The sequence below is a fragment of the Anabrus simplex genome, chromosome 1, assembly GCF_040414725.1.
Source record: "Anabrus simplex isolate iqAnaSimp1 chromosome 1, ASM4041472v1, whole genome shotgun sequence".
Classification (NCBI taxonomy): domain Eukaryota; kingdom Metazoa; phylum Arthropoda; class Insecta; order Orthoptera; family Tettigoniidae; genus Anabrus; species Anabrus simplex.
In genome coordinates, this window is record NC_090265.1 from 328270309 (window position 1) to 328294472 (window position 24164).

The following is a 24164-nucleotide window of genomic DNA, read 5'->3' on the forward strand; positions in this document are numbered from 1 at the left end:
CTGGCGAGCTGAACCCGTCCTGGGATATCCCGGCACTAAAAGCCATACAACATTTCATTTTACCAGACAAGACAATAGTCGGGGCTGCGAAAAAAAATCGATTGAGTCAACAATGAGCCTGCCAATATTATTTGGACTGCCGAGTACTGATAGAGCATTCTATTGTACGTGCATTTTAGTTGTTGCAAGTGGTTCATATTTTACAGTATTGGAGGCAGGAGAAAATAAGTGTTGCTATTCGTCAGTGGCCGAAGTTACCCTGTATGGCCAAAGTTACCCCACTTTACGGTACCTCACAATTTCATGTTTGACTTCTTTAATGCGTCCTCGTTATGGGTCACTGAATGCCCTTTTAGTATAGTACGCATTTTTAGACTAACTTTGTCTTCACGCCAGTTCCAAACATTGGGTTTAGTTATGCCGTATTTTCTTGCAGCTGCACAATTATTCGTTATTTCCACATGTTTAATAACCATTAATTTAAAACTGGCATCATAATATCGAAGAGAATCTTTTGGCAATACTTGTTCCACGTGTGTCTACAGTACGACGATCCATCATGTAAGTATTCCTGTTATCCATAAAAACTCTTACGAAGCGTCACGTACAACCAGCTGCCACTAGACACATGTCTCGCTTACCGGTTTGGCCAGCTTCAGTGGCTAGTGATGTACAGTATAATAAAGTCACGGGCATGTAAGGTCAGCGAGTTTTGTGTGCCGTGGTATGGCCATTCTGCCCTTGCGTTTTTCACACACACTCACATACCTCACAATTTTATCTTCGACTTCTGTTAAGCATCGTTGTTGCGGCCCACTGAATGTATTTTTTCTACAGTATGCATTTTTTAAGCTATCTTTGGCTTCACGCTAACACTGAACATTGGCTTTGGTTATGCCGTATTTTCTTGTGGCTGCACACTCTGCATGTTCAATAACCATTAACTTAAAATTGGCATCATAATATTGACGAGAACCCATTGAAAATTTGCTGGCAGTACCTGTGCCACATGTCTCTACAATACAATGATCCATCGCGAAAATATTTCTGCTGTCTATAAAACGGTTACTTTCACTAAACGTTAGGCACAGTAGATGCATCACTGAAAAACCATGGCCTTTCTAGGAATTCTAAGGGTCCTTGCTATTCCAATTCGAATGTCATTTCCTGTGCAACTGGGGATTGGAAATACGGTACATTATGGTCAACCTGGAAATTAGCTCAAGAGAGTAGTTCTAATGGGATTTGAGAAAGAGTTTTTTTAGAGGCTAGTAGAAAGTCATTCTGTCTTCACTATTTTCCAAGAACCAGTGACGTTACACAGAGGCCGCTGTACAATCCACTGCTGCAGGTAGCAATGTATAATAAAGACGGGGACGTTGAAGGTAGAATTTGAAATTGAAGGGAAGCAGCATGGTTACCGTGGTAGCTGCCAGTGGTGTTCATTATTGTTACGTCACGAATGCAAGACGGACCCACGATTTTTCACATGATGTTCTGAGAAAAAAAACGTTGCCTTGGATTAGGAGAAATGTGGTAATACATTGTTGACAAAGTATTTTATGTACTGAAACCCGAACTACTCAACTGTATTTACAAAATAAAACTATGTTTGAATGTGCATGTACTGTACATATACAGTAGGCCCTTCTATATTTTTCTGAAAAAGTATTTTCTTTTGTTTGTCTTTTCCCATCGTTTGCTAGCCGCTATGTCACACCACTGTTTCATTAGCAGAACGTCAGAGGGCTTTGCTTCGTCAGATCTTTCAACAAATCGTAATGTTGCCTAAAAATATAGAAAAACTTGTATTCTATGCAGCCTAATTTTACCAACCCATACTGTATTTAAAACTCTTACCTCGAAGGCATTGAATTTCTCATCTGCGATGTCATGGCTGGTGTTTTCTGCTGCGCCACCTTCTTTATCATCTGCTGCATTGTTGTCGTGTGATTTATGGAGTAACCTCCTCTGCCCCCCATGGCACTGCAGCCCTGAAGGGCCTTGGCCTACAAAGCGACCGCTGCTCAGATCAGCCTGAAGGCCTGCAGATTACAAGGGGTCGTGTGGTCAGCACGACAAATCCTCTCGGCTATTATTCTTGGCTTTCTGGACCGGGGATTCATGGGGTACCATTTCAGTAATGTCATGGTCATTGAAATCAAGTTCTGTGTCATCACCCTTTATTTACCCTTTCACTTATTTCATCTTTGTTGATCTCTTCACATCCTGGTATTTGTACCATTAGATCTGCAAGGTTTTCATCTTTCACGGTATTGTCCTCAATTATAATCTCGCCAAAAAGTTTATTCCAGTATTTTTCCAGCGTTGACTATTTTCTCCCAGGATTGAGCAAACCAGTATACCACATTTTTCGTGTTGATACTTTTCAGGATTTCTAGGGACTAGAACAGACTTGTGACATTTGTGGATAAAAACTGAACAGTAATGTCACCATCCTACAGACTGTGTGGATGTGTAATGCATTATTGATTAACAGCACTGCTTTTCTGGGAATAATTTTAGACTTCAAAAATGACTCAACACTGGGGACAAATTCATCTCTAAACCATTCAGTGAACAAGGCAGTGGACATCCAGGAACATTTTTGGTTTCAGTAGAAGACAGGAAGAGCATTTGCTGAAATATCTTTCAAAGTCCTGGGTTTTTTAGATTTTCCTGTGCACATAGGCCACAGTCAGTGAGTTCCAGAAGCATTACTGCAGAGCGAAACTGTAACTCTTATTTGTTCATTTTGTGCACTGGTGCACTCTTTTCATTTCTTGAAGCAAGTGATTTGTTTTTGGTAACATTTAAAAATTCAAACTTGTCTCATCCGTATTGAAAATCTGATCTTTACTGTATCCTTGCAGAAATTCATCCATTTTGGTTCTGAAAATGTCTGCAGCATCGATATCAGCAGATAACTTTCCTCCTTTGGTCATTTTGTGTGTTCTTTATTACTTGCTCAAGGTAGTTAAGCATTCCTATTCAATGTATTGATATTTGAAAAGATTCTCTATTTTAGAACTGTAGACAAATACTGTACATTCTGTTTATTGAAAAGTTCAATATTCCAAATGCTTATATAGCATGCAGAATTCAGGTGTTGAGAAAAGTCTAAATTCAAGCAGACTTCAGAATTAGTTTGTAAGTTAAAAAGTTTTCACTCAAAGGTAGACTGAGAAAGAGTGGTGTTAGTTATCTTCCATAGAACTTCTTACTGCTTAGTGAAGAGATGATTTTATTCAAGGAGAAATAGTTCTATTCCTGTCTGTTGTTCTCATAGGTACACTGCTAGTATGGGTGAGCCTCCTAGAGGAAGTTACTACCCGGCATCACCTGGCACTGGTAATCAGCCTCCTCGGCAGTTTCATTTCAATGCAACCAACCCATGGGAAAGGGAAGAACGAGAAAAGGTAAGTAAATTTTTCCCATTTCATGTGCTTGTATTTATTCACGAAGCATAAGATACAGCTACACAGCCCTGCTAATAACAACTGTCCAAATCAAAAACTATGAGAATGTCCATATTCATAGCCAAGTCATTGCGGGTCAAGATGATGGTATAACCACTTCATATCAACTTATCCTTAAGGCTATATCAAGGTCTTGTCTCCTTTAATAGTGTTAATGAGAGTTGATCTTTGAAGTATTGAGTGCTGAGTGTGGAGAATTTAGAGAAGGTCTTCGACTCTTGTGGAGTGGGAAGGAATTCGAAAAGAGAGCAGTGAGACAAGATGTTCCGAGTGGTAATTTAATATTCTGTGAAGAAAACTCATGTCAGCTGCCTGTCATCAGATGTGCAGCGGTTACACATTTATTGCCCTTAATATCTGCTCTGTAGACAGATTTCTGACCTTGGGGTTTCTGTTCCTTACAATTGCAGCAAAGAAGAACACTGCTCTGTCTTAACTGGTTAATATTGGAGGGGAAGGCTATTGTCTAGTGATGTGATGAGTCGAATATTTCAACTCGTTTAACTCGAGTGACTTTCTGTTGTAACTCGAGTAAAGAAATCGTCGGATGTCCAGATGAATCCTGGCCGAGTGCGATAAGACCTCACTAGCTGACACGTTCCTGAGTTACGCAAGTCAGAGACACGAACTCGCCCGAATCATCCCAAGTGAGACCGAGTGCTTTCTCTTCATTGACTGATCGATTTTTAATAAATGTTAGAGAGAACTCAAGTTCAACTATTGAGTATTCATTCAGTTATAGAAATAATAGTTGTCTACTTTTGCATCACAAGAGATAGCGACGGTCGCCAGCTCGAGTTGACAGAGTTTCCGAATACGAGTTACTTGAGTTGACGAAGTATTCGACGCGCCATTTGCTACATGAGCGTAAATATATGAAATCTTCTGAATATCCCCGAGTTTGGCCATGTGCTTTCTGTTCTTTAATGTGTTATAGAATTAGTTTTCTTTACAAAGGGTTGAGACTTATTATTTGGTTTACGTTTGAGAAGAACTCAGTATTTCTGTTTACTTATTTATTAATGTTTTCTTCAGCTGTAAGCCAAATTGAACAAGTATGTGATTTCTGGTAAAAAATACATTACTGTACTACTACGAATACAATTGTCTTCATGTTCGTGCCACAAATGTGCAACCCACAATCGTAATATAGATTCGAGTAAACTCTGATCACACAGAAAGCACACTGGTTCCCTCGCTCTCCTCTTTTACGAGATATAACGTTGGCCTCGGCGTCTCATCTCGCTTTCCCTGCCCAACTCGTCAACTCGAGTTTCTTTACTCGCTTCTTTCACGAGATATTGTGATTGTCTCGCTCTCTCTACCCTACCCGGTCGACTCGTCAACTCGAGTCCACACTCGAGTTGGTAGTGTTACCGAATACGAGTGACTCGAGTTGACAAAGTATTCGACTCGTCACATCACTACTGTTGTCCATTTTGAGAGAGCAGTAGTTCAAGAGAGGTTGAATAATCACGAGGAAGAAGTGGTGAAGAGCAGTGGGATCAGAAATGTCTGTGAAACAGTAGAGAATGCCTAGTAAATAGTCTTGGTTGTATATGTTTGTATGTGGTTCCTGAATTGTGGTTGGTATTGAATATTACACCTGAGTCATGCTGTTGCATAACAAACACAAAATCACTACTGATTTGCATTTAGGGCTGGTTTACACGGGTAGAGTAGCGAGGCGAGTAGAGTAGTTAGTAGAGTAGCCACGTTACTCTACTCTACCGCTGTCTGGTAGAGTTGACACTCGTATCGTTCATACGGGAGTAGAGTCATACAGTAGAGTAGAGTACAGTAGTAGCACCATGTTAAGACGTAAGCACATCGTAAGGAAGCGTTTAAAGACATTTACAAACATATTATTGCAAGAGGTTAGTGAAGCGTTAGAAGAAGAAGTAAATGAGGAAAAAAGGGAATGGGTAAGAGGCTGGCTTAGTAGGAGAGATACACTCGGGGCATCGGCATTAATTCTGAGAGAACTTGGCAATTTGGAGAAATATGGGGGGACAAACTCGACACAGTTGGCCAAGAACATGAGGGATCGTCTCAGGAATCATTTTGTTAATGAAGGAGCAGTTCCCTGGCAGTACAAGCATGTATTTTAACCCAGGAACACAAACGATTGAATTTTTATGACTTTATTCATTACTGTACAGAAAGTAACGACAGTGTAATCATCCCCTCAGGATTTTACTAGTCTTCGTCTGTAAATACTGTAGTGGTGATTTCTAAGATAAAACTATATGAACGAGCTCCAGTCTAATTATAGATCATAATTCTGGCAAAGGTTTTTGTTCCACGGTGAATGGGTGAGGTACTCCTTTCCCCAGTTAGATTGTAGTGATGTTTCTATTTCCATTTTTTGTATTTCAGCCAACCTAAATCTTATCGGAATGAAATTTTACAGAATTCATTTCAAAAGTTATAGAAAGAATACCCATTGGCCATCAGTGTGTCGTCTCAGAACCCACAAGTCTCAAAACTCACAAGTATCAAAATTCACGAATTCTAAGAAGAGGATTAGCAAGAATAGGTTTCTCTATCTGGGCCAGTCTCAGACCTCACGAGCAGGACCCGTTTTTATTTTTGCTAGTGATGATATAATCGGATATTTTTAAACAATCAAATAGCTTCCATCCGGTTATTTAAATAATGGAATAAATAATCAAATGAATTTCAAATATCATTCAGTTATATCGCGTAGAATAATCGGTTGCGTCATGAATAAATTTTTCGGTGTAAGTGTGTCGGATGGATAATCGATTGAATTATGTGAATAGATGAAAAATAAAAATACGCCTCTTTTTTGCAATCCATGAAGTCCAATGCTGAAGACGGCGCAAACACTCAGTTCCCAAGCCATAGGAATTAACAAATGAAAGTTAAAATCCCGGCCAGGAGTCGAACCTGGGACTCCCTGGATCCATTGGACCACAGGCCAGCATGCTAACCATGTATCCATGCAGCCGGACGACATAAAATTAAAGTAGGTATATTGCCTGCTGCTAGTTAAAATAAATTTTCAGTTGGTAGTAATTACCGAGGCTTAGTTCTATTATGAGGCCAGAAGACGGCATTTACTTATATAAGAAACATTATTTTACCGATATTAAATATTACGACTGTTAATTCACTCGTTTAGTTTCATTAGAGATTAATTTGGTCATGAATCTCATCGCAGGGAAATTAAATTACTTATCTCCATTCCCTTCAGAAAGTGGGCGAGTATGATGAACGGTCTCTGATACGCTTTCCGAAAATAATATGAACTCATGCTCCACACGTATGACTGAGTCATGTACTCCCAGATGCCTTACTTAGCATAGATTAATATATTACATCACGCCCCCACGCGATTACACGAAACGCAATGTTATATACTCGTAGCATTGACCACTTGGGTCACCAAATGTATAAAATCATAAATTAAAATGTGTCAGAATTTTATCTAAAATATAGCGAAGTAGCCAATCGCTGTCTTTGACGTTCTGTTGCTATATGACTTAAAAAAGACTCCTCAGCGCTGATGTTGATGATATTTTATGATGGTGGTTCTTTCCCCAGCCAACAAAATGTGGAAAGGTTCATTAAAAATCAATAAGTGTTGAATGAAAACAATGAAGGAAAAGGTGGTGGTGGTGATTACTGTTTTAAGAGGGAGTGCAACTGGGCAGCCATCCTCTATTAATACTAATCAAAGGGAACAAAATGGAAGGTGGCACATACTTCGAGAAAATGAAGGTTTCGGGCAAAGAAAGACAAGGGCCTTTTCTAAAAAAATGTAAGTACCCCTGGGCCCCTTTTAGTCACCTCTTACGATAGGCAGAGGATTCTGTGGATGTTACTCTGTCACCCCAACACACAGGGGAAAATAATGGTCGGTGAATGACACAGAGGTGTATTGTTATTATTATTATCATCAAAACATTTTTCTGTGGTCTTAAAGGTAATATAACGTATTTTTCCTTTTGATATAAATTTAATGTTAATGGTATTGTGGCCTCAGGAGAGGCCTGGTGAGTGAGTCACCGCGCACCTCACCCCTCCTGCCTTCATCGCAGGCACCTGCTATCCGGAGTCGTGAATTTTGAGACTCATTGGAAGATTAATTTAGCTATTAGTTTGCAGTCGTGAGTTTTGATACCATTTGCTACTAATTTTCGCACGTGAGTTTTGAGACGTAACCGGCCATAAGTACACTGTAAATTACGCTGGCGTAGGCCTAATTTGCAGTAGCTTCTTCGCCATAACTATCCCAATTATTGATCTATTTAATTTTTTTTTTGTTCGTTGCTTGTACGGCCCAGGTGTAGAGCTTAAGCTTCTAGATCTGACACTGTACTGTAAACAATAATTATTTTGGATATTCCAAACAACATAGGGAAACTATTCAATTTGTTGGGGAAATTACTGTTATTACTGAAAATTAACGGCAGTGGCAAGTGATATGTAGAAGATCCCTATGTATGTTATTAATGTGATTAATGTACACAGTCCTGCACCATTGTATTGCCTAACTTAATCATGTCGAGACACATGATGAACACGTTGTGTAACATTGAAACTTGAGAAATCTCCATATTAAGTGAGAATCCAGCTGACACTTGTTTATATTTTATATTGCATCTTCGAGTGTAGATGTCTGCGGCACCACCTCCAGACTTCTTGGATCTTCGTATTTTCATGAGTTCTTGATTGTATGTACATCGTAATTTTTTTTAATTTTCTGGTTCAGTTCCGTTAACTCAAAACCCTCTTTACCCATTTTCGCAATCAAGTCCTCTTCCGCCGCCCGTCTCATATTCTTATTTCTATAAGTAACGCTGTTTATTTTCCATAAACATTCTTTTTCGCTGTAGAGCTCCACAAATTTGCAAGTTTCTCCTTCCGTCCACTTCATTTTGCCGCCAAATAAACGCTCAACGTAATACCACCGTCTGTACACACATGCAAATACAGCAGTCGAATGACGCGCCAGCTGAAAAATCGAGCGTCCTCGGACTTCTCCGCCAGCTCTCGGAGCTCGGTTCCGGTGGAGGGGGAAGGATAGTGGTAGAGTTACTTTACCGCAGCGGAAACCCACTCTACTCTACTGCCTACTAACTACTCTACTCTACTTGCTACTATCCCGGTCGTTTACACGATGCTAGTAGCTCTACTATCCACTCTACTCGCCTCGCTACTCTATCCTTGTAAACCAGCCCTTAAGGCAGTCGCCCAGGTGGCAGATTCCCTATCTGTTGTTTTCCTAGCCTTTTCTTAAATGATCGCAAAGAAATTGGAAAATTATTGAACATCTCCCTTGGTAAGTTATTCCAATCCCTAACTCCCCTTCCTACAAACGAATATTTGCCCCAATTTGTCCTCTTGAATTCCAACTTTATCTTCATATTGTGATCGTTCCTACTTTTAAAGACACCACTCAAACTTATTCGTCTACTAATGTCCTCCCACGCCATCTATCCGCTGACAGCTTGGAACATACCATTTAATCGAGCAGCTTGTCTCCTTTCTCCCAAGTCTTCCCAGCCCAAACTTTGCAACATTTCTGTAACGCTACTCTTTTGTCGGAAATCACCCAGAACAAATCGAGCTGCTTTTCTTTGTTTTGTTTTTTTTCCAGTTCTTGAATCAAGTAATCCTGGTGAGGGTCCCATACACTGGAACCATACTCTAGTTGGGGTCTTACCAGAGACTTATACGCCCTCTCCTTTACATCCTTACTACAACTCATTATGGTAATGGGCTTATTGACTAGGTAATATGATGTTGGTAGAGGAGATTCATGTAGTGTTATATGGTCATGTGGCTGCAGGATAAGTTTCCAAGTATGGCACCAGTTTGAGAGGACATTAAGTGAGGACTGTAAAAGAGCTGCATTTGCTGGATTCCTGATCTCCCTAAATATCTTGCTGTTATCAGCAAAGGTTAGGGCATTTGCTTTCTGGTTGAGTTTGGATGGCCGATCATCCATAAACAAGAAAAACAGCAAAGGGCCAAGAGCACTACCTCATGGGATTCCAGAGGTGACTGGTAACAAAGAGGATAATGTGCCTTATGTTACCACTCTCTGCCAGTGGTTATGTAGGAAGCCAGCAAGATGGGTCAGAAGACTGTCATGTGTATTTAATCATTTGGAGATTCCTGTTTCCAGGTCGTAGGAAAATAGCCAGTGGCAAAATATCAGTATAATTTAGAGAGAGGGACGCTAAGGCTGCTGGCAGTATTTTTCAAGAAAAGAGGACCTTTAGTGTCGGGACCAGTAGCTTAATTGGTACGAAAAGTTTGAAGAAGGTGTCAAGGTGTCCTGTGACTTGATGTGGCAACTCAGTATAGTTTGTTTTACATACAGCAACCTAACCAAGAAAATTAATTTTAAATTAGTACAGTACTATCTCTTCAGACACTTCTGTAATTTTAGAATAACTGTCTCCACCATTTTCATCCACTTGTTTGACATTTCGTTCTCAACTTATTTTGTCACCTCAATATAAGTTCATATGTAATATAATTTTCATTATTCTTGTGAAGAAACTCAAAGTTTAAGAATTGTTGTATCATTTTTCTAATATCTTCACCATTTTTATAATACGAGGAAGGTGAGTACCATTGAGAAGATACATAAGTATTTCCAGAAAATACCTCAAAGAGAAAGTGCTAGAAAACTAGAACTGCACAGATAAACAGACATAACATTTCAGCTTTGTTCTTCTGACCTTTATCATTCTTCTTCTTCTTCTTCTTCTTTTTCTCCTTCTTCTTCTTCTTCTTCTTCTTCTTCTTCTTCTTCTTCTTCTTCTTCTTCTTCCTGATACATTTCTGCTTATGCAGGTTATTCACAGAGCCTCTTCCAGTCTTCTCTTTTTTCCCACATTCTATCGTTCATCACTGTCTGCCACTGTAGCCCTCTCCAATTTACGTCATCCTCCACCTGATACCTCCATCTTGTTCGTGGTCTTCCAATTGGTCTTCTTCCAGATTCTGCCCATTCCAGAGCTCTTCTTGGTAATCTTTCTTGTCCCATTCTTTTGACATGGCTGAACCATTTCAGCCTGTTTCTCTCCATAGTTTATTTTAGAGGGTTGTTCTGTAGCTTGTTTCGTATGGTTTCATTTTTTATCTTGTCCCTCCTTGTTTTACCCAAGATCCCTCCTAGAAAGCGCATCTCTGTAATCTACTCAGTTCTTTTTTTGTCCAAGTCCAACATTCTGCTCCATAGGTCAATACAGTGGAACTTCAATTCTCTGTTTTTGGAGGGACCATGGAAAGAAAACGTACATCATGTGAAAACTGAAAACCCGGGAATGAATGAACCATCAACAATTTGGCTAAACATCACAAAAATGAAATATGTATACTTATAATCTTACGAACACCCCTAAACGAAACCAAACTACAGCCCCAATGGGCCTTCCGCCTACCAAGCGACCGCCCTCGGTCCAAAGGCCTGCAGATTACAAGGTGACGCATGGCCTGTGTGATGAATCCTCTCAGCTGTTATTTCGCACTCTCTAGACTGGAGCTGCCATCTCACCATTCAATAGTTCCTCAATTAAAGGTAATCGTAGAATGAGTGAACCTGGAACCAGCCCTCATATCGAGGTAAAAATGCCTGACTTGGCTGGTAATCGAACCCGGGCCCTCCGGGTGAGAGGCAGGAAAGTTAGACCGTGGGGCCGGCTTCAAACATTAATTACCGGTATGCGACTTAAAAATTTTGAAACTTTACATTTAGTTTTACTGGGGAAACTTTGTCAGTTTCCTCTGAAAACTTCTTTTCTTTCAGCAACTTTGATTAGGCAGAGCCAAACTCTTCGAAAAATCGAATACGGTACCCGTAACGACAAGCCAAACAACAATCGACCACGAGTAGTTTTTAATTCTCTATCTCTGATCTAATAAAATAAAGCACATTAGATACAAAAGCGCCCAACATGATGGTGAAATCCCTTCTTTTCTTAATCTTTCATTGTAATTTGGTCACCGGTATACTGTTCGTAGTCAGTTTCTGGAAATCGGAAATCTTGTACCGCCTAAATTAGGCCTACGTCAGCTTTTCAAGGTTATGTTGAACTCAAGAATATGGTTTCGAATGTAAGTATCGATCTTCAAGTTCTCAAATGCATTAAATTCAATTCTGCCCGTCACTAATCATAATCAAATTGGAAAGAGAAAAAATATCATTAACACTTCCGAAATTACGATTATTCACTACTTTTGAACTCGGCTGGAAAGTGTGCTCTCTGTACAAGTCGGTACGAGTGCGAAATGATACAAAGCTTTAAATGTAATGTATGCAAATAAAACGACTGCGGTTTTCACAACATTTTAACACAAAAACGTGAAATTCCCAGTCTTATATTAGGACTAAAACATTAATAGGCAATCTCAAAACCTCCCATGGCTTTATGTATGTAAGGTGCAACATCTGTTCTAGTCTCGATAACATAATCGTGTGCGATAATATTAAAATACTACTGTAAATTTGTTTTACTTAAGGACGAGCAGTTTCGATTCCTGCCTGAAAGCCCAGTGACTATACAGTGCCCTGAGGGAAATGCCGAAAAACTGTTCGCGATACACTTGAAAAAAGTAAAAAAAAATAAACACCTAACCCTGGACATAATCTAGACATTTTGCAACATTTGACGAAATTTGTTTCGTGTTCAAGTAGAGCTGTCGAAGAAATGCGCTCTGTCTCCTTCCAATTTTTGTGGACACACCTTTGCTTTATGATTTCTGAGGATTCTCTAAACAATACCATCCAAATGTGATGCTAAGATGGTCCATTATGAAAGTTCACCGCCGATTGCTTTTCCAGTACAGTAGGCTACTTTCTCAAATTACCGCAATGACGGGAACGTATAATCGAGGTTCTACTGTATATTTATTTCATGTATACTATCTGAAGATGACCCATAAATGGTTGAAACATGTCCTAGTCTTATTAGTTTTTGTACATACCATTTAGTTTTAAGCGGCTTGTATAAGCATTGTATTGAACAGGCGGATGAATACAAATATATTCTTTCAAAGAATTGTATTTAAAAATGATCCACATGAGAAGCAACTTCCTACATCTTCTAGAACAAGTGGCCATTGCCTTGATGCTCTCATGACTCCTTTTGCCATATCCAGACCCTTTAGTTCTTCTTTAATATTGTGCAGTTAGTTGTTGTAGACTTTGTGAAAAATTTTGCAATATTGGGCACACGCATAAGTTGACATGCGACTCGCGTATAGTTATACCGAGAGAGTTGGCAGTGTAGTGAGGGTTGCACAGCTGTGAACTTGCATTCAGGAGATATTGGGTTTGAACTCCATTGTCAGCAGCCCTAAAGATGGTTTTCCGTGATTTGCCACTTTTCATCGTCATCATCTTCCTTCCAAGTATTGGGCCATGTGTCCCGTTACAGTCTTGCATTTTTCTTTTTGCATGACTTGAAAGCAATTAAATGTCCTTCCCACGGGTTGCTAGCCTGAAGGAAGTAAGACCATTGGTGAGGCTGCCACCTCTCAGCTAATGGACTAGTTGAAATTACAGAATTTCCTCCGTAAATGTAACGGTTATACCGATGTGACTCAGTCTTTGCCACTTTTACACCAAGCAAATGCTGGGGCTGTACTTAATAGAGGCCACAGCCACTTCCTTCCCACACCTAGCCCTTTCCTATCCCATCATCGCCATAAGATGTACTTGTATCGGTGCAAAATGCAGCAAAACTGTAAAAAAAAAAAAAACTGAAAAAAACGACGACGAGTAGAGTTGTAGAAGATGAGTTCTAATGTGGAAATGACGCATTTCAGGACCCATGTCCATATATAACGTAAGTTCTTCTTCAATGTGTGAGGAATGTGTCTTGAAAGTTTGGCCATACTTTATTGTTACACACTTTATGGTGGAGCACGTATGCGCTCGTATGTATGTTGTCTGTATGAACGAGGCACAGTGATGCTCAGCAAACAGATCAGCATCACTCATAGTCCAAAACCTCATATTAGAATTCCTTTAAAATTTTTGCTCATCTTGCAAAACACTTGTAGGATAAGTTGCTTTGTATTGATAAGCAATTACAATTCAAATTAATAAAGGATCTACCTATTCAATACTCATTTATTAAATGATGCCAGTTATAAAAACATTAAAACATCAAATGGAACTAGTTTCAACCTGTCTAGAGGTCATCTTCAGCCACAGTGAACAAAAGTGACAAGACATTAACACATAAATTTGAGTTTCCCAAATAAATAAATAAATAAATAAATAAATAAATAAATAAATTAATTAATTAATTAATTAATTAATCAATCAATCAATCAATCAATCAATCTAAAAATGATCTGAGAACTTACAGGATAATTCTACTTAGTCTTGAGGTGTGATTTGCTTTAAAACCAATATGCATTATTATAATAAACATGCGAGATAAAATTCATTTTCACAATCTGTTCTTGTAGTTTGTATTTGATGAATCATCCGTTAGAGAAGTCGCATCAATAATGACATGACGTGTGGTGTTTGTTTGTTATGTGTGTTTGGTTGAAGTAAGTTAAAAACAACGCAGTTGATCCTCAGCTGGGGGGGTCATCATGATATAGATGTGATATCAGAACCATCTATTTGGAGGACATCTATTTGTCTCAATTTGATCCTTATTGACAAACAACAAAATATCACTTGAGTACATATGAGCTACTGATATTTATGATGTCCGCCAACTGAGGATCAACCCTGTTGTTTTTAACTTACTTCAACCAAGCACGCATAACGAATAAACATTGCATGTCATGTAATTCTTGACGCGACCTCTCTATTGGATGATTTATCAAATACAAACTACAAGCATAGACTGTGAAACTGAATTTTATTTTGCATGTTTGTTATAATAGTGAATATTGGTTTTAATGCGAACCGCAACCCAAGACTAAGTAAATTTAATCCTGCAAGTTCTCACTACATTTTTTAACTTGGTTTTTTAATACTCAAATTTATGTATATGTTTTTGTGTTAATGTCTTGTCAGTTCTGTTCACCATGATTGAAAATGACCTTTAGACAGGTTGAAACTAGTTCCATTTGATGTTTTAATGTTTCTATACCTGACATTATTTAAAAAAATGAGTATTGAATAGATGGATCCTTTTTTTTAAATTTGAATTGGAATAAGTTGCTCACATTCCAAGTTTTTGCTGTATTATTAATAAATCAGCTATTACTTTAGGCCAGTTGTTAAAATAATTATTTTTATTTATTTTACTTTTTATTTTATCTACATATATTCGCAGAACTGTGCCGGGGTCAATTTGCATTGTTTTCCATTCGAAAAATATTCTAAATACAGTAATAAATTTTTCAGCAATTCTTTTGATTTGTTGTATGTTCAACCCTTGTCCCGATACTCTACGCTGTAACGTGTGTAGCAAGATGAATCTTCGTGCAGAGTTTTTATGACCAGATGCCCTTCCTGATATCAAACTCATCAGAGAAGTTAATGAGATAAAATGAATGATGTGATATATGAGAGAAGGAAGGGAGACGGTGAAACCCTGTGCCAGCATGTAACTACTCCTGTTTTATAGCACCAAGGCTTAACATCTCCATCTGATGGATGAATCATCATCAACAGCGTCATATACCCTCACTCCATATGAACACTGAAGAGACGTTTGGAATCGAATCCGTGCTTTTGGCATGCAATCCAGTGATTATAAATTCTATACCATCACCTCTCCTACTCTACCAGCCAATATTCTGATGGTGAATTTTTTCGAGCGAGACTCAACCGGCTAACCGTGGTGTCAGACTCCTTATTGATCATGGCCACCAAGCAGGATAACAAAAATTCCTTTGAATAAATATCCTTTATGTAACCGCTCTGGGACAATTACGGTTACCATAATAATAATAATAATAATAATAATAATAATAATAATAATAATAATAATAATAATATAAGAATAGTAATAATAATAATAATATGACTAAGGAAATAGTTGTAAATAATGCAGTGGCGGAGTGTTCATATCAGAACATAGAAGCGTGGCGAGTTTCTTTTAAATACACAAAATTAAAGAAAATATAGGAAACACTTACAGGCCTAAAATGACAACTTAAGACAGGATGTGGAAGCAGCTGGAAAACCCTACGAGGTCTATGGGAACGTATAACGTTATGGGGGAGAAAAGATTTACATGAAACACCCTCTAGCTCAATTCTATTAAAAATAACAAATTAAAAAAATTTTACAAGAGACTAAGTTACATAACAGAGCAGCAGATACCTTACACATTTGACTAACGGAATAATTACGAAACCAAAACAGAAATGAAAGGATAGTAGATTAAAAGACAGGAGAAAAACTTTAAATTACAAGATCGAGAATCTAGGGCAAACTCAGACACGTTGAATATTAAACTTTGAAAATTACATTAAGCAAGAAAATACCGAAACGCAAAGGAATTAAATTAAATTAAACGAAATCAGAAATCATTGATAATAACAAGAAAATAGCACTGAAATAACACTTACTTCGGAAAGGCAGGAGTTCCCGAGGGTAGCCCTCGAGCGCGAACGCTCGCTAGGGCGGTCGGATGGAAAATGATGCCGAGCACACGCATCATTTTTCCAAAGCCGGCAAGAAGACCAGATATGGCCCGATTACAATCAACCAATAAGAAACAATTTCCACTAGATTCTTGTTTGCCAATACATTCGCATGATCATATATGATCATTTCCTGTCTACAGACGCTAGATAAATTACATCACTTATTTCAACATCCCTAACCGTGCATGCGGTATAGGCTGTTCCAAATTAAAGCACCTTTACATTTTTTAAATGTTACCAAATTGCATCATGATATACAAATCACTTTATCACTCTTGCAATGTTAACAATCCAATCTTGAGGTTTTCTTAAATTACATTTTACTAGTTACATCATTTCAGAATCAAAATACTTCTTGCATCACTCAATGTACGTACAGTTCAACATTTCTTGCTTATTGCCTAAAAGAAAAATTATTACACACATATTTAAATTAATATTTCTTGCAGTTATATAAAAATTCCAGTAGAGTCCAGAGTTCTTATTTCTTCATTTCTCAAAATGTTACAAACAAAATAAAATCCTTCAGATATGTTAAATTTTAAAAAAAACTTTCACATTTCCAAACTCTAACTTCTTGCAACACACAACATCCATTGCCATTTTGTACCTGTGCTTACAATATAGCCTCCTTTTATTGTATAAATGAAGTACAGAATCCTAGTATATCAATGTTTTGCCTATTGTATGTATGCAAGCTGCCTCTATGGATCAGTGGTAGTGTTGGCTTCCGGATCTCAAGGTAGCGGGTTCAAACCCAGCAGAGGTAGTCGGATTTTTGAAGGACGGAAAAAAGTCCATTCGACACTCCATGTCGTACGATGTCGGCATATAAAAGACCTCTGGTGACCTTTCGTGTTTACCCGACAAAATTAATTAAATCTCACCCATAGACGCCCAAGAGAGTTTCAGTTTACTAGGTCTGCCATCTAGTGGGCCTAGAGTAAAACGGAATGTCAAAATCGACGAGCATACAGCCAGATGGTGTCAAATAGAAATGTCTGCACATGGTAGCTGAGGCCATACGATTATTGTTGTTTTTGTTATTGTTATTATTTATACAATGCTATGTCTCATCAAATACACACTCAACTTTGCCTCTTTGTGTAGTGGTTTGTTGTAGGATCACTGTATCTTTGTCCTGGTACTCTTGTCTTGTTATTTGAAAGATGAAGCACTCTTGTCATTGCTGCACTAATGCTCTCTATCATCACAGCAATTTTGAAAGCACTAGCACACCTAACATATAAACAATGAAGGTATAGGAAACAAAGGATTGTATATATTTTTCCACTTACAAGCCATCGCATTATTTTTTTGTAATTTTAAACATAGGTTTCGGATTTTAAGCTTGATATGTTGGACAGCCCCTCTGCATGTCACCTCCTGACAGAGACTTATAGGTATAGATTTAATTGTGACACGAGGGTTGGGGCAAAAGTCTGGCAACTATTTTTTTTTTTCTTTCTTGAAGATACCAGTCCAGTTGGAAAATGTGACATATACAGACGAAAGGACAAGGTGTTAACTATATGTGTGGACAATGAATAGCACTGAAATTCAAAGATATGAGCTTCATTGATGTTTCCGTATTGAACTGAGATCACAAAGATGAGATATCTATCAGGTTCAACCTATTCAGTACTAATTACGTGTTGATGTTACTAATAACTTTTATTTAAATATATATTTATTTTATGGCTGATGATGTCATTTTAAATGTTGAAACCAGTCCCAAATTAAATAAAAGTTATTAGTAACTTCAACACGTAATTAGTACCGGTATTGAATAGGTTGAAACTAATAGATATCTCATCTCTGTAGCACTGAAATATCTTAACTCACTAATTTATTACAGTAGTATACAGGGCAATATGGCCTTCCCAGTGCAAAAGAATGACAACACAGTACACATAAAGTTGACATGACAAACCTGGGCCTAAAGATCCTCATAGTAGTCCCCTGCTACTGACACCACATGCTACCAACGATGTGGGAGGCGCTGAATACCATCTGCCTCAGCATTTGCCGCACCGTGTGTGAATCAGGTCACCTGTTGGCGCACAGCATTAGCAATGTCCTTTCGTGTTGCAAACCGCCTACCACGTAGTGTCTCCTTAATTTTTCGAATGAGATCAAAGTCACAGGGCGGGAGAGTACGGTGGGTGCTCCAATTCTTCCCATCCCCAACGTCACAGTAGCTGCCCTACACACTCTGCTTTATGTTGTTTTGCATTGTCGTGCAGGATTATTGCACTGTCCACAAGATCCGGACATTTCTCCCGAACGCCACGTCGTACCTGTCGCACCAGGAAGTCCCTGTAATACTGTGCGGTTACTGTTCTGCCATGTGGAACAAAGTGGCAAACAGTGACACCCCTGACGTCATACTCGACGATCACCATCAATTTGACTGGGGAAGAATTCTGACGGACCTTCTGCTTCCTTGGTGATCCAGCATGTCGCCACTCCACGGACTGACGTTGTCAGTTCTGGTTCGTATGCCCTGACCCAAAATTCATCGATGGCGATTATTCGTGACAAGAATTGATCGCCGTCCTGTTGCCAGCATGTAAGGTGGTCGGAGCATATTGCATAGCGCACCCACCTTTGAACTTCCGTCAGTGCATGCGGTACCCACCGTGATGTGATTTTGCGCAGTTGCAGCTCATTATGCAATATCCTGTGGATGGTGTGTTTCTCGATGCCACTTGCCCTTTCTAACTCCAGTAGCATCCATCGTCTGTCTTCATCCAGGAGCTGCTCGGTGACGGCACGTGCCACGTCGGTCCGCACACTGACAGGTTGTCCTGAACATTATTCATCACTGGTTGACACACGTCCTTGCTGAAACTTTCCTACCCACCGTACTACTGTATGGTATGGTAGGGCATTATTCCCAAGGGCTTCCACTAATTCACTGTGACATTCCATCGCATTTCTCCCTTGGAGATCGGCTATTTTGATGTAAGCACGCTGCTTAACACGGCTTACGTCCATCTCGCACGACACTCGCCAACTGTCTGATTTCCCAGCCCTCGCTGCGCTACTACCAGCTATCACAGAGCCATCTGTTGTTCTGCATACACACTATGCCTGCAGAACTTCCACACGACACATATACGTTTGTGATCCGTTCACATATCTACAAGAAAAAAACTAGTTGCCATGACTTTTGCCCCAATCCTCGTATATGAAAACTTTTCGTAACTCTACTCGGACATAAAGTATATCTTGTCTGAATTAAAAACATTCTGGATTGAAGATATTCTCCTCTTTATTTTTGTAGATGTAATATTGTTGCCCTTTCATTATAACTTATCTATTCATCATAGTAAAGAATGCAGGAATTAGAAATGTAATTGATTAAGTGAGTCATTCAAAGAAAGTTCCAAGCCATCAAATTTGCAAATTATCGGATATTGCAGGCACTAAAGTAAACAGGCTCTCTTTTAGACATCCTCCAAGGACCTGGCAGACATTGTCTTCCACTTCAGTCTGGCCTGGAAACAGGAACTGATTAAATAGCTCTCCATTGCAGCTGTATAGATTTCTCAAAGGTAGTGTAAAACCTGATACTCAGAATTTGCCTTGCAGAACAGGATCATAACAAATCATGATAGTTGTGCTGACCTGTTGTACAAATGAGGAAAATTCTGAATCTAACATCCAAATGTGATTTCCCAGACAAACCATCAAAATATTGTTGAAGAATGTCCCCTTCTTATACTCTTGAAATTTTCTGGATTTCGTGGATGCTACTCCAGAGGCTCTACAATTTATAAATAATTTAGTCTTGAATTTGTAACTTTCTCCTTTTTGTTTTTCTTTCCTTATGTTGAATGTTAGTAATGAAATCTATCTATCTATCTATCTATCTATCTATCTATCTATCTATCTATCTATCTATCTACCTATCTATCTATCTATCTATCTATCTATCTATCTATGTTAGATTATCGTCCCAAAGGCTGGTTGGATCCTCGAATAGCATCACCAGAGGTTATGCAGTTATAAGGAAACTGCCAAAACCAGTGTTGGTGCCAAAATGAGGCATACTTAGCAAGAAGAGGAGTGAAGTAGTTTGCCTTTACTTTCCTCACTGGGCCAGGCAGTGCTATTGCAGCAAGAGTGACCCTATGAGTAACATCTTTCACAACACTCAAATGCACTCGTCATGCTCTGAATGTCATTCCTCAGCACAGGATCTATTTTAGACATCCTCCAATCAGGACAGCTAATAGCCATAGATGGAACTAGGACTTTGAGCAGGTGAAAGCTACATTTGTGGTCTTTCCTTTGCCAAGAGACAGATGCAAAAGTACTGCATCCTCCAAAAAAAGGCAACAGGCAGGGGAAATTAATTTAAATTTCAACAAAATTTTGAAAATTCTTCTACTAGGTAAAACCTGCAGTCAGTTAATGTCGGGAGAAAAATGTCATTTTATATGATTCATTTTGTGATCAGCTAATGCCATCTGGGTTAGTGAGAAAGGTATTGCTGCTGTTCAAGCTTTGTCTAAATGTCTGCAATATTGTATCTTATATTGCCACAAGCTGAATTCATACATGTGAACCAAAAAATGATGAGTAATACTTCCAAACATAATACAGTGATCCAAAAAGGTGTTGAGCCATTTATGTAATTGTATAACTCAAAATACAATTTCCATTATATTAAATTCTTCTGCTTTCCAAAATTATTATTATTATTATTATTATTATTATTATTATTATTATTATTATTATTATTATTATTATTATTATTATTATTATTATTATTATTATTATTATTGTTATTGTTATTATTATTATTATTATTATTATTATTATTATGATTATTATAGTCGCATGCACTGGTTGAGTGTAAGAGAGGGCTGGGCATCCTAACTCTGCCACTTGGAAGAAGCCGTAATAAATAAATAAATAAAAAATCAATCAATCAATCAATCAATCAATCAATCAATCCTAAGAACATAAAATTTGGAACAAAGAAAGATCAAATAAACTTAAATTGCTTGGGATTTGCAGATGACTTAGTGTTACTAGCTAATAACATTCAAGAAGCCATAAATGAAATAAGTCTACAAAATATAGCAAATATAGGACTCCAGATATCATTTCAAAAAACAGAGATAATGGTAACTGATCCAATAGTAATAAACCACATGACAGTAAATAACAGGAAAGTAGAAATAGTGAAACAGTTTAACCGTACCTAGGAAAAATTGTAACATACAACTTGGTCAAGAAACCTGCTTGGCACCGGGCGAGTTGGCCGTGCGCGTAGAGGCGCGCGGCTGTGAGCTTGCATCCGGGAGATAGTAGGTTCGAATCCCACTATCGGCAGCCCTGAAAATGGTTTTCCGTGGTTTCCCATTTTCACGCCAGGCAAATGCTGGGGCTGTACCTTAATTAAGGCCACGGCCGCTTCCTTCCAACTCCTAGGCCTTTCCTATCCCATCGTCGCCATAAGACCTATCTGTGTCGGTGCGACGTAAAGTCCCTAGCAAAAAAAAAAAAAAAACCTGCTTGGCAAGAAAGAACTAATAAAATTATAAAAGCTCAAAAATGACCATGGTCTACATACAATAAAAATGTGTATCAATCAAAATAAAATTGAAACATTACAAGATGGTGGTTCAACCAGAGGTGACATACGGAAGCAAAACTCTTTTTAAAGTCGCTCAGAGAAACAGAATCGACAAAATCCTAAAAGTAGAGAGAAGAATAGCTAGAACATGCATAAGTAAAAAATATCAAAATGATGGACAGTGGTAGATAGTGCCAAATGAAGTGGTGTCCAGAGAACCAGAGAACAGATATTGTACGGAAGAAGAGGACCTCCTTTTTTGGTCACGTTATGAAGACACCAGAAACCAGATTACCAAGAAAAATTATAGAGAAACTCTGGAATCTGAAGCAAAAAGTAGAATGGATAAAGAAAATTAGAGAGGATATGGAAGAACTAAAATTAACTCTGGACGATTTGCAAAACAAAACAGAAAATTTCAAGAAACTGGAAAACATAAAAAAACAAGATTTAAACCAAAAACATATAAACGACATACAATGATAAGAGTATATACAGATAAGGAACAACAGAGAAGATCAGAATGAATGAAAGGCTACTGGCAATTCGGAAAGGAAACCTATTGAAAAAGATGACCAGAAAATGATCAACTGAAGTGGTCTAATAAGGCCGTAAAATAAGAAATAAATCTAGTTCACCAGCCTAATCAGAAGTGCACAAGTTCTCTAAGGCAGTTGTCACAATATTCCTGGCCTATAAAACAGAACTACAACTTTTCATCTTGCCATTTTGGTAAATGGTTTAATTGTCATTATATGAATGTTCATACATCTTACAATATGGACACCTTAGGGAATATAGTTTGAGATATAAGAATGAGGTATATTTATTATGCTATTGCCATCATTTTAATGAATTAAAGAGTACGGGTTTTCTATTTCTCAGATTTTTGAGAGGTGGGTGGGTTTTTAATTCACTATAATTTTTGCCAAATTGATTGAATATTTGATTTAATAATTGGAAATATTAATCATATTACTTCATTGTTAATTATTAGCTCATTTTCTTGCATGTCATGCTTGTATTTGAAGGAAGGCTCATTTGCACTGTGTGGTGGCGTTGTTTTCTCCTTGTGTGTGCCTGTCTGTGTGTGTCCTACCAACCACGGCCTTGTTTAACAGGAACAGCAGCGACGGCGTGAGGCAGCTCGAGCCTGGCGAGATCAGCAAATAACCGAATTAACGGCTCTACCCCACAGAACACCTCAACAAGAAGAACAACTGCGGGCGCTCAAATTAGAGCGTGAGTTCCAACGTCGTGCTGAAGAAGCAGCTCGCCAGGATGAAGACGATGAAGGAGAAGACGATCAAGTAAGACGGACTGTTTGACATTCTTCTGCCCCTCTTGACTTTTTATTCAATGCAAGTGATTTTACCAATAAGTTACGAAAATCTGGGTATACAGTATTTAAGATTTTGGGCGATTTACCATACTATTGATTGATGGCAAAGATATTAAGGACTAAACAACCTACCATGAGTAAACTCCACAGCTTAGGGAAGGACTCAGAGCTACTCTTTGCTTGATAACTCAGTTGGATTAGGGATACTTTCAATTGTACCAGTATCTTCTTATCAAATGTTAACTATATACAAATTTCTGCCAACTCTCTAGCTTGAGCATTAATAGAGAGAGTTATCATGTTGGTTTAAACAAAGGTAAGGGATGGGAGAGATGAAAAGGATGACATATGTATAGTGAATCAGTTGGAATGCTGTGAAGAATTACTGTATGATGCTTGGTTTAACTTTGCCAGATGTCTGTCATAAAGAATGCCTATAGTTTTAATCCCTTTCATTTTAAGTGCAATGAGAAAGAATTATGAATAATTTTAAGAAATATATTTGAGAAATGAGTATTACCAAGCAGTTACATGTAGAAGAAAGTAAAAGCCCTCATTCAATCACAACAGAATTGGAAATTTTAATCATATTACTTCATTGTACTGGCTAATTTTCATACTGTCTATATGACAAACATTTTGATTGGTGAATCTGAGAAAAGGTTGCTTTCAATACCTTTATCCAATGGAACTATAATTTGTAGAATTTGACTTTTAGCCTAATACTCCAGTGTTCATTTATGCGGAAAAATATATAAACTGAAATGAAGTGAGGCAATAACGGTAACAATGAGACAACACTCATGGTTTGTGGAAGGTGAAAGTATTAATAGAGTAGTGTTCTGGTAAATTCTGGCCCCGTGGTGTAGGGGTAGCGTGCCTGCCTCTGCCTGGAGGCCCCGGGTTCGATTCCTGGCCAGGTCAGAGATTTTTCTCTCGACCTGAGGGCTGGTTCGAGGTCTACTTAGCCTACGTGATTAGAATTCAGGAGCTATCTGACGGTGAGATGGTGGCCCCGTTCTCGAAAGCCCAGAATAACGACCGAGAGGATGCATCGTGCTGAGCACACGGCCCCACGTAATCTGCAGGCCTTCGGGCTGAGCAGCGATCGCTGGACAGGCCAAAGCCCTTTCAAGGG

General features: G+C 38.5%; 1 protein-coding gene across 1 annotated transcript in view; it reads left to right on the forward strand.

Moving 5' to 3' along the window:
• Positions 1–24164, forward strand: part of cno (adherens junction formation factor afadin) — a 1322290-nt gene that overhangs the window by 1268217 nt on the left and 29909 nt on the right. The window contains exons 27-28 of the mRNA XM_067134851.2: positions 3290–3419; positions 22806–22994. Of these exons, the coding sequence (XP_066990952.2) occupies positions 3290–3419; positions 22806–22994 (319 nt within the window). The remainder of the gene's footprint in view (positions 1–3289; positions 3420–22805; positions 22995–24164) is intronic.